The sequence below is a fragment of the Notolabrus celidotus genome, chromosome 1, assembly GCF_009762535.1.
Source record: "Notolabrus celidotus isolate fNotCel1 chromosome 1, fNotCel1.pri, whole genome shotgun sequence".
In the NCBI taxonomy this organism is placed as follows: domain Eukaryota; kingdom Metazoa; phylum Chordata; class Actinopteri; order Labriformes; family Labridae; genus Notolabrus; species Notolabrus celidotus.
The window spans coordinates 33,176,857-33,189,115 of record NC_048272.1 but is presented as its reverse complement, the minus strand read 5'-3'; the positions used below and the strand labels follow the sequence as shown (position 1 = coordinate 33,189,115).

Here is a 12,259-nt window from a genome sequence, read left to right as displayed (position 1 = left end):
TTCGTTAATGCTTCTTGGGATACTCCTTTAAATGTTTTTACCTTCATGTCCCCTAAGACGCTTTGTAGATAAGTCTTTTAATAAGTAAAAAAAACGACACTGCAGTTTGTCATGTGTTTATTACAGAAGGTTCACAGGTAGCAGAAACAGATCATATAAATGCAAACCCACAACTCAGTCTGACGTCTTCAGTAACACTCTGAGCCGCTCACACAGAAAAGTCCTGAGAAAGAAGCTGAACAAAGACTCTGTTTGTAGTTTGAAAACAGTTTTGCTAATATTTAAAAAAAGAGACTCCAGATTTATGTTTGCATGAGCTACAAATAAATGATTGAGTTAAGGTGCGAGAGGACTGGTACATCCATTTGGTCTCAGTGGATCAGATTCTCTTACATCATTTTAAAGTCGTTCACATTCATCTCTCTGACCCAGTGTCTTGATTATCAGACGTCAAATAAAAGGACCTGCAGCTGCCTACGGAAGACCCAAGTGGACATACATCTGTGTATTTATCTACCCTGTTTTCTGTAATAAGAGTTCACTTCAGAGCTCGTTCTGTTTTTCATAATGTGTGGATACGTTCTTAACTTGTGACATTAACTGGAACTTGATGAAAGGTTTTCTTTAATTTCATTTTCATGTCTTTTAATTGAACTCTTCAGTGATGACTCTAGCTCCAGCTCTTTCAGTCATGAAGGAGGAGGTTGGTTCTATTTTGGTACCTCAGTTCTTGGAGGGATGGCAGATGATCCCTTCAGTCTTTTATGGTAAGCATAGGTTTGGTTGAACATTTTCTTTAGTAAAGTAAACAAAATAAAACACAAAGATATGGAAAGAAGACCAAAACTTGAAAACAGAAAGCGGTCACATGTGCACACAAACAAAAGATAACAGTATCTCAGGAGGAAGAGGTTCTACATGTAGCTCTTCATCTACATCTCATTGTTTCACATCCGATCGTCAACAACACACTGTTGCTCACATATTGATTGAACTTGTGAATATGCTACATGTACACACCTCTTAACGGACAAAAACTAAAACATAAAAACATCAGAAAAGGAAAAATAAATAACATACAGGCGGGAATATAACTAATAACAGCCCCGTCATAGCTGACGCTGTGTCATCACACGCAGCAGTAGGTGCTTCATCAGAAACTAGTCTGCGTACACTCTGTTAGACTCTGGCTGCAAATATTTCCATAAACATGGAGCCCTCAGTACGTGCTGGCCTTCAGTAGTCTTTAAGAATCACCTGTGTCAGGTGTTTCATGTGTGTACATGTGGAGTGTGGTCATCCTGTGTTGTACATAGTAACATTAGTAGCGCTTGACTGATATGTTGACCAACATAATCTGAATGATATGACAGATTATAGATATACACTATCATAATCAGACATTATGTTTTACATTATGCTCCTGTATTCAAGTATTTGTTGTAGTAAATCTAATGCAGAGTTGAACTCGGATTCAGTAACTTGCTTTACTTTCAGCGCTGTCTAAAGCATGTGATTCAAAGCGTCATGACAGCAGTCTGCACCTGAAACTACTGACATGATCAGATAATGTGAAATACTCCTTTGACTGAAATTTCTAATCCGAGATGTCCTCCCAGCAATAATCTAGAATCTCCCACAATGGTAGAGCTCTAGCGATTGCTCTTTGTGAATATATATATGCTTCTTACTTCAGTCAGAGCATGAAGACGTCATAAATGCAAAAATATTTAGTACTTAAAGCTGCAGTTCTTCTACTGGCCACTAGGGCCATGCTCTAAGTAAAGACCATGTATAAGACGTGGACACAGCCTTAAAGCTCCTGTGAGGAGATTTCAGCAGGTTATGAACATAGACTGTTCCTGAGCATTGTTTTGAAGCCAATCGTAAGCGGCAGCCATATTGGTAATGCTGAACTCAACCAGGCATAGTGTGAGGTAAAAAAACGGGGATTGAGCCTCCTAGCCAACAGCTATGTGTTCCCGCCTGTCAGTCAAGTCAGTCATGTCCTTATTTGGGCAAAAACTCATATCTTCTGAACTGTTCCGTTAGAAAAAAAAAATCCGCTTAGTTATGAAGCAGACTTCAAATGAACACTGATGCCTCTCTATGAGATACAAGGCCAAACAGACCCTCAGGAGAATCTTGAAATCTTCCCACCACAGAGATTCAAAGTGAGGGAAACGTCTGACGGATGCAGAAAACTGCAGGATGATGCTTTTTGTAATAAATAATTACTGACATGTTCAGGACAAATTCAGCAAAGAGAGAAGATGTAAGCTTTCTCCACACGGGGAGCCATGAACGTCGAAACGTCCTCCCAGGAGCTTCAGGGTCAGAAGACTGAAGCCTCAAATCTGTGTTCTTTTAAATGACCAGCAGGGGGCGACTCTAATGGTTCTACTGTTTGAAACTACATGTAGAAAATGTAGCTTCTCTCCGTTATTACCTGAGATAAAAGGCTCAGTTCTTAGTTTTTGGTCTTCCTCAACACACTGTGTTCTTAACATATATGTTTTAAATCAGGATAAAATGTATAATAAAGGAGTCCAGCACTCATTAATTCATTGTAAGTTCAGTCTAAGGAGTAGATAAGTTTATCAGTGAGTACATTTTGTTTAAAGCCTGTTTCAGCTTTTTAAAGATATTGTATATATCTGCTAACTTTGGATACATCTCGCTAACCGAGCCAGCGCTAGTCTTAGTTGATAAGTTGTGTATTTGAACCCCTTACTGCTGTCCAGCTTCGCCCTCTACACAACACAACAATGGATGACATCACTGAGGCTTTTTCCACTTCTTATACCGATCTGTGATTTTAAAGCTGGGGTTGGTAATCAGATTTAGATACACTTTTTGTTATACTGGTAAAAATGATCTTTATGTCCTGATGGCAATCAATACATAATGTATTCTTAAAAAAGAGTGAAAAAAAGCTGCTATCTACAGCCGGAGTTAACCTGGGAAAACACCAACCAATCACCGATTTTTGGCTCCCCAAATTTTAAACCAATCAAATCCTGTCCAGCCGTTCTGCCCTCCTCCTGCGCGTACATTTCCCCGGCGTGCACTCCTCCGAGTCCCCGTCTCCTGCCTCTACTTCCCCTGACTTTACTGACTGCCCCTCTCGCTCGTCCTCGGGCCTGTCCCCTCTGACCTGATGAGGTACTTTGCTCAGGACTGTAGTCCGGATCAGAGTCTAAAAAGCTCTCACCAACAAGCAGAATAATTAATGACGTTCAGTAAGTCCTACAGAAAATATCTATTTATTGTAGCGTCCGTCCGGACGCTGTAGTGATGACGAGCCGATTCGTGAACACGTTTAGTTTTAATAACCGGTCACTGTCGGTCGTGATCACGCCAACCAACAAAACATAAATCAATGTTTGAATGAATGAAGAACTTCTCCTCTTGTCTCTCCTCTCTCCCACTTACACACTCTACACCTCTCCTGATGCCTTCACTGACCGTCAACACTGTAGGAATTAAGAACATCTACACTGAACACGTTTAACAAACAGTAGAGTTGTTACAGTATTATATGTGTTATAACTTTTCTCCTGATATCGTGTCACCAGTACAACTGGATAATGCTAGCATGATAGTTGTGAGTACTAACAGCAGCCATGTTTGTTTGTGTTTTTAACTTTCACTATGATGATGTTGTGGTGAGGACCGGTTTTGAATCAGTCACCATCATATGGTCGAGAATCAGCGGCGCTCGTGCATGTGAGCGGGGGGGGGGGGGGGGGGGGGGCGTCGTTTTGGAGGAGCTCCGAGGGAGGAGGGGAGGGGTTAGACGGAGTCATGAGGAAAAGCTACATTCAAATTCATGCTGGTTTTCCGAGACTACCAACCCTAGCTTTAAGCAGACCACTCTGACAGATAAGGATGTCCTGGTTTCAGTAACTGCTGTGTTGTAGTCCATGTTCTCCTCTTTCTCATGTCTAAAGGAAAAGCAGCATGTGGAGTTTTTTGCTTGAGTTTTTTCATCTTCAGAGGCAGCTTCAGTGGAGGACTCCATAGGATCCCGTGTACATCCAGGTACATGGTGAATCCAGTATGGTAGCTGAGTGCCTAACGCTTTGTGCACCCTAGCTAGTGATCTTCTTGCGGGGCAAGTAGGCGTTGGTGATCTGGTTCATCACCACAAGGGCGGGGAAGAGGGGCAGCAGCAGGAAGGCCCACCAGGCGATCCCTCTGACCGTAGCCTGGAACCAGTCTGAGAACATAGCCAACACCACGGTGACCGTGGACAGCAAGTAGACCACCAGGCCGCATGTGGCGTGGTACAGCTTCAATCTGGGTGGGGGGGCGGAGAGATGCAGCAGCTTAGGGAACTTCACACAGACACCGAATGCCGCCTGGAGGATGGTGGCGGTCAGGGTGCTGACGCCAAGTATACTGTGCCAGGTGACCAGGTGAGGGAGCTCTGACACGTTCTTACTGGCCACCATGAAGCCCACCCCAGTGCCCGCCACGATCAGAACCAGAGCCTGACAGAACCAGTGGAGACAGACTTTGTTCTTCCGAGATTTGCAGCAGAAGGGAGATCCTTCAGCCGAGAAGAGGAGGATGCCTTCAGTCAAACAGAAGCAGTACTGTAGGATGAACAAAAGATAAACAACAACAAACATCAGCAAGAGACAAACCAGAGAGGACAGAGAGGACAGAGAGGACAGAGAGGACAGAGTGGACAGAGTGGACAGAGAGGACAGAGACGACATGTGTCAGTCAGTGTGCTGGGGTCATAGGACAGAGAGGACATGTATCAGTCAGTGTGCTGGGGTCATAGGACAGAGAGGACAGAGACGACATGTATCAGTCAGTGTGCTGGGGTCATAGGACAGAGAGGACATGTATCAGTCAGTGTGCTGGGGTCACATGTACGCACTGTCCTCTTTGATGTCATTATATTAATTATTTATCTCTAATTGACTGTAATTAGCTTCTAATTCACAGAAATCAAACTCCGGTTTCCACACTCTCTCTGAGTTATGATCCATCTTCTCTGTTTTACTGCAGCTGTTTACCTCAAAGTAAACACACTGTTGCTTAGCAGCGGCCTCCAGCTGCTCATTTTTTAGACACCATGGTTGCTGTCCCTGTGTACGATGAGAGACACTATGAACAAGATCAACTCAACTGTAACATCCTTCTGTTCCCTTGATGCCATCAGTGAGGAAATATTTTCCCATCTGCAAGACTCAAGACTCTTACAGTAACAGTAAAATGTTTATATTCACATGCAGAAATATTTAGATTATGGCTCTTACAACTGAAAAGACGACCGCGACAAAAATGGAGCGATGAGCTAGTTCAGGTAGGGGACTCGAGATGCTCTGATTTCACACTTACGATGCCTCATTCTCACAATCACCTGATAAAGTATCCTCTCAATGAGGTGGTCTATGTAAGATGCATGATTTCTGGTGTCTGCGCTCAAATGCCCCACCACCTCCCCAGCATCCACCTGCAGGCTCAGACTATATGGAGTTTAAGGGGGGGTTACTGCAGGTCAAGTTAATCTGAGAGGAGTAATGAGGTCGGAGCCTGGACGCAAAATATAATGTTCTGCTTCATTAATAGAGTTTCTAAATCAGCATGAGTTGACTGCACTGTTTACATGCAGCCAGGGTGTTCAACTTTTCAGCCCGCAAACCCAAAATATAAGAACGATGCCGGAGACTGGCAACCCCCCCAACTGTCCCTCGAGGAGGTTAAACATTGCTCACATCCACACGCAGGATTTAATAGGCCAATCCTAACACAGACATATTTTACTGTAATTTTTCAAAGGTTAAAAAGCAGAATACAAGTAATCTTCATGTTTAGACTGCGGCAGTGAGTGGACCATATTCAATAAGACACACAGGCTGGTCTGCTACCGATATGAACATGACGCTGGGTCCTCAGTACGGCAGTGAATTAACTTGCAGCATCTATCATAATCCCCTCAGTGATCACAAAGCATGACAACAAAGTAGAGAAGAAAATTATTGACATTTTAAATTTGCATGGTTTTATCTCAGATTAAACTACATTTTTTTGTACATATTTCTACAATAACTGATATGCTGTTTACGTTCTCTGCTTTGTCGCTGCTCATAGCTGAGTTATTCTTACTGTAGATTACTTTATGGTTATTATATCAAACATATGGAGAGAAGTACCCTGTCAACCAGCATATTTGCAGCAATGTTTATTATATGGACTGTTCCTGAGAAGCAAACTGAATGGTTAAGATCTCCAAGGTCAATCAATCAATCAATCAATCAATCTTCATTTCTATGTCACCAAATCACAACAAACTGTATCTGAAGACTCTTTCCAAACAGAACAGGTCTAGACCGTGCTCTATGTTCTATTATTAACCCAACATCAAGCCAGGATAAGATCCAGTCCCCTCTTACAGACAGGACTCCGTCTCATCTTAATCCACCATGAGCAGAGCACTTTGCAGCATTTAGCAAGTTACAGTGGCAAGGACAAACTTCCTTTAACAGGCAGAAACCTCCAGCAGGACCAGACTCATGTTAGACACACATCTGCTGAGACCGAGTTGGGGTTGGAAAGAGGGATAGAGGAGATGAAGAGAGGGAGAGATGATAGTGATGAGATGAATAGTAGTAGTAGATGGTGAACATAATAAAAGTGAAAACTGGCCGTGCATGTAAATGTATTTTGCTGGGATAGCTGTCAGTGAAAGAGGATGGTTAAACACACATCATGGGGATACAGAGCTACAAAAAGAGAAGCCTTCTTAATATTCTTAAAAGCCTCAAACAAATTTAACAATCACAACTTTTTGATGCAGTAGCTGTTAGGTTATAGTTTTCTTTTCAGGGATATAAAAATTGAAATCAAAAGTAAAATCAGTAAGTGGATTTTGGAGAATCGTGACTTGTGTCTGTTTATTTTGTTCCAAACTGCTTCTTTTTGGATTCCGGGCATCTGTATTTGAATACTGATCAAAACAAACCCTTTTCATATTTAAATGAGCATGACAGGATTAAATGTTTCAAGCAAACTTTCTGCTCACAGTCTGAAATATGTATTGTTTGAGCCTAACCCCGGTGTGTGTGTAAGTGTGGGGAATCAACAAAGCAATGAGTCAATAATAGTCTTCCATTGTAAAGAGAAAAAGGGGCGCATCAATCAAAAGTTTGCAGCTCAAGTTAAAGTCCTGTATCTGACAGAGAGAGGCGTGATGTGTGGACAGCTCCACATCACGGCTGAAACTCTGTGATGACTGATGGATCACGCTTCACCACCATGACGGAGAAATGCCTGATGGAGAAAAGCCCGACATAAACGTGCCTAAGACTGCTCTGACAAACTGGTCAGTCTATAACACAATAGCTGACACAGCTAGTCAGCATTAGCACTCCCTCCTCCTCCCCACCCCTTCTATCTATTATTCACAGTGGAAAGAAGACAGACACACAATGAACGCAGAGTCTGAATGACTAACGCACGTACACTGAGAGGACTTCTTATTCAACTGGAGGAATACTACTGAGGTGTATCTGTTATGAATCAAGCATATGAATCATTACTGACACGTCTGAAGTGATATGTAAGACTATAACCAAGTGACCACACTCACATTACATTAATCTCAAGTAATTCTGTAAAATCTAACTCATAAGGAAAGACAGAAAAATGTGTCTTGCAATCGATGTGATGATTTTAAAATCTTAAGCGTATAAGTTTCCATATTCTTTTTTTTTAAGAGAGAGAGGACAGTGGAATGAATCAGGAGTCAAGCGCATAGACTGTATAAATAATGGACGTAGTATCCGTGACGTCACCCATCTGTTCCTGAGCGCTGTTTTGAAGCCAATTGTCGGCGGGAGCCATATTGGTAATGCTGAACTCAACCTAACTTAGTGTTACCGCCTGTCAATCAAGTCAGTCATGTCCTTATTTGGGCAAAACTAAAAATCTTAATATCTTCTGAACTGGCGCGTTATAAAAAAATTCTCCCCGTACAGTGTTTGCAGATAGAGAGATTAGCTACAAAGACCCAAGACATTTTTTGAACCAGGCTGTAAACATGTTTATTAATGCTGTAAAGATCATCTTCTTTAAATGGGTGTGTATGTGGTTTCAAGTGTTTCTGCAGCCAGCCTCAAGTGGATTCTCGATGAATTGCAGTTTCTAACACTTCCACATGGGCTTCATATTTTGAGACCAGAGGTTGCCGCTTGGTCAAGAGGCCAGAGTAAGGAAAGATATGAAGGAAAGGGGCTACAAGTTAGATTTGCACCCGGCCAACCCACCTCAAGGACAACAGCCTCTACAAGGGGCGAATGGACATAATCACAAGGCCACCAGCGCCCCTAAGCGTCTGTATTTCTGTCTAAATCTGGAGCGTGGCGGGATGAAACCCAGAGCGAAAGAGATCAACAAAACAGTTTGAGAAAATTTGATTACACAAAAATGTTGTGCCATATAAACACAAGATCAGTTGATTCAAACTAAAGCTCATTTTTCAAACAGAAGCTGAGATTATCATTCAGACTCCACCTCGAGCAGTCACCATTTCTGTTGATCTTCTTCTTTGGTGTCTATTTTACATACACACAACCATAAATGAAACCAGTTTCATTTCCCTATTTATGCCCTGAAATACAGGAGTCCTGACAGCCTGTAACAACATGATGACTTATCAAACCAATGTTGAATTAAACTCTGGTAAAGACAGTAAACACTACACCACAATACTAAATACACATCAGCTCATGTTTCACAAATTCTCAGTTTGTAATCAAAGAAGAACGTCTAACTGTCTAAACACAGGCAGAAGTCTGACACTGATGCCTTCAGTAGATAAGAGGCAGGAAAAAAAGTGTAAACTTGTGTTGAAAATTGAAGCTGAGAATTTGTTAATATTCACTTTTCATATTTCATCTCTTTTCTTGTCTGGTTATTTATCTTTGATCATTTTGTTCCAGTGAAAAGAGATCAATCAGTATACAAACCAATCAATCTGTGGGAAATGTCAAAGTGAGAGATGCATTCAAGCTGCAGACCGATCAAATCGGACTTTAAAATACATCAGAGGATCTGCAGCTCATTAGGCAGCTATGCGTAGCTTCAGACTTAATCTTCTTAAAAAAAATTCAGTTTTGATTCATGCATAGCAGAAACAAAAGCAGTTGTACAGAGAAAAGTAAAAATAAGATCAATACAACTGAGTAAAAGTAACAAGTCACCGTGACGATGGGATGTTTATTGGCCATTGTCTTAGTTATCAACTCATTTTAGAGGCTCATTAACTGAAAATGAACAAATTCTTACACCAACTTGGAAGACAACGTTGTAGCTTGTGTAACTCATTGCATGGTAACAGTATGTACGTGTGTGTGCGTGCGTGTGGGGGTTTGTAAACTTACTGCAACAGACATGCACACTGGATGCCAGGAAAAGAGACCTGGAACAAAAAAAGACTGTTCAGCATCTAAACATCCCAAACTTTTCAAAGGATTGTTTTCACAGAACCAAGATCTGTGTAACTCTTTGTCATGTTATTTATTCAATTTCTTCTGACATCATGCAAATTACAAAAAAAATTCAACAATGTTTAGGATCTGATATGGAAAATCTACGGATTAGAGAGCACATCTCATCAGACATGAATAACCTGAACTGCCAGACAGACTGAAATGAGCTTGATAAAGTTCTTCTGGTGGTTTCACTGTTTAACAGAATATCTTTCACTGGTACCAGCTTCTTGCATGTGAGCAGCTTTTTCACACAAAGCAGTGCATTAATGTAAAACATTTTCGAAATTGAAATACTACTATTAATGTGTATTCTGTGTTATTGAGGATAGCTTAAAATGGTATGCCTAGGCAATGTCAAACCCACAAACTAATATTAATGCAGTATTACTATCATAGAATATATAATATACGGAAAACACTGATGCATTAAATCCCTGATGTTTTCAAGTCACTAGGAGGATACAGAGTTATATATCATTTCATTAGACTAACAACATGTAAGTGATCAATAGCTAACACTATTAACTACGCATATTGGTTACATGGCATGTTGATATCTTGATTGTGATTGGTCGATATTCAATAGAAGCGGTCTGTTATATCAGACTAGTACACTGTTATTATGAACAACTGGTGGTATTTAATTCATAATAATAACATTGTTTTTTTAATTAATTTAGTTGATTTGAACTGATTAATTTGCCACGTGAAACTTAATGGAGGAAAGAAGTTGACATGTAAAAGTTAATTTAACTTAAAAGCTATTTTCACACAGCTAAAAGCTAAATTGGGATGATATGTGATGTTGTTTATAACACGTCGTACAGGTTGTTGGTGTTTTTATGCTTAAACAGAGCAACAATAATACACATTTGAGTTTCATAACAGAACATCTAGCCTATTTAAAATAAGACAGTCCTCACTTCTCATTGTAAGTGATTCTTAATCTGGTAGTGTTATATTTAATCCCAACTTTTAGAAGCACTCACTGGTTCCGGGTCTGGACAGCAGGGAGATGATGATGGTCAGCCCGACTCCGGTGACATGAGCCGCTATCACCGCCACCCTCCGCATCCACACATACAGCCAGAAGTCCCGCATCCCCAGCCCCTCTCCCACCGGGCTGTACTCCACATCGGACCGCATGCTGCTCAGCCGCGCACCACTACACCTGCCGGGCTACCTGCAGACGACCCGCGCGACGAGAACAGGTGCAGTGAAACGGAGAGATGAGGCACACGCGCTGTGGAAGCACTCCACGAGCTCCATTATAGTTTGGTAAGAAGGTGAGAGCTGACCTGAGGAGCACCGGACCGGACACATAAACACACACTACCTGTGTTTAGTTACAAACAAACAATGACGACTTACGGTGTACGCCCTATCACAATAAGAGTCCAGAAAAATAACGCTCATCCCAACGGTACCAAATATATATTTAATCGCGGTGAAACTTAAGGAGAATTTTACTAATTACCTTTTTAAAATCGTTTTGTCTTCATTTTTTGAATTATAATTCCCAGAGCCTTCTGTATAAAACCCGTGTATGATAGATTATTTTATTGTGGAAAAAAAGGAAAAATCGATTAATTTCCGGTTTTAGTGTTTTATTTTTGAATACTTAACTAAATAAATTGAAACGTTAATCCCCGTTAATAATAATATAATCCGACTGTAGATGAAATAAAAAAAATGTTTGGTGAGTTTAATGTAGAAACATAAATAATCCGCTGCTCTCTAACGCGCTCTGTGACGCACGCGCTCTGATAGGATTCGTCCGTTTACTGTCCGTTGGCTCGAAATGTAAGTCACGTTTTCTCCACTAAATGAAACCTTTGAGCCGTGTGAAGTTATCCAGTGGGGTCTGTAACAAGTCCAAAATAACTGCGGACTGTCAGCTTCGTACTTCTACTCTTGACTACTGCTCGTGTTTTGATTTTACTTCCTGGTTTGACGACACAGATTATGACGCAGCGATGATCTGCTTCCATTTCCTCCCTTTTCTTGATACGTATCTTTCTCCTCTGCTAACTTCACATCGGATTAAACTTTAGTTTTATAATTAATTTCGGAATCAGGGACGTCACCATTGAGCCACACCAGTACTGTTAGGACTTTAAAAATATTTAAAAATTGTATGAGTCTAAAATCGATGCTTTCTTTACTTCTGTCTACAACAAAAAGGTTTCTTTTGACTACGTTGAAAATTATTTCAATTGTCTTCTATTATGACTATTTCACATCTGAGACCGATCAGGGGGAGCGGTGAGGAAGGGCATGTGCCCTGCTTGAATCTGATTGGCCAGACGAGGTGACACACCAAAATCCTAGAATACCATTGGCTATCTGCCTCGTCAGAGGCGGGACTTGTGCTGTGTTGTGATGGTCACTTTCTATAGATTTTAATGCAGCACATATTCTTTTGTGGACACTTTAAATTACTGATTTGGAAATATCTTATTTCTAAATCTGTTATTCTAAAGCTATGAGGAATTAAATTGTATTGCTTTGTTGTTTTAGAAATATACATACCATTATAAACGCAACATATTTAAATATTACTTATGTACATGTATGAATGGCATTTATTACCTTTTCTGTCTCCAGTAACTCTATCAGTATTAGCACAAATATTTGACTTCACTATCCTGTTGTCTGTTGGTTTGGGGATTCATAAGTGCCCAAGGTATGAGTAACTTACACAGCTGGGAAGGCACCATTAAGACCGAGCAGTATATACAGGATTT

The 12,259-nt window shown here is 40.8% G+C and overlaps 1 protein-coding gene across 1 annotated transcript; it reads right to left on the bottom strand.

Moving 5' to 3' along the window:
* Positions 1 to 100: 100 nt before the first annotated feature.
* Positions 101 to 11,612, bottom strand: LOC117819890 (cytochrome b561 domain-containing protein 1). Its single transcript, XM_034693407.1, has 3 exons — positions 10,502 to 11,612; positions 9,402 to 9,439; positions 101 to 4,601 (listed from the first exon to the last, which is right to left on the bottom strand). Exons 1-3 carry the CDS (start codon positions 10,656 to 10,658, stop codon positions 4,095 to 4,097), a joined length of 702 nt encoding a protein of 233 aa, XP_034549298.1. The 5' UTR covers positions 10,659 to 11,612; the 3' UTR covers positions 101 to 4,094.
* Between the last annotated feature and the right edge of the window lie 647 nt (positions 11,613 to 12,259).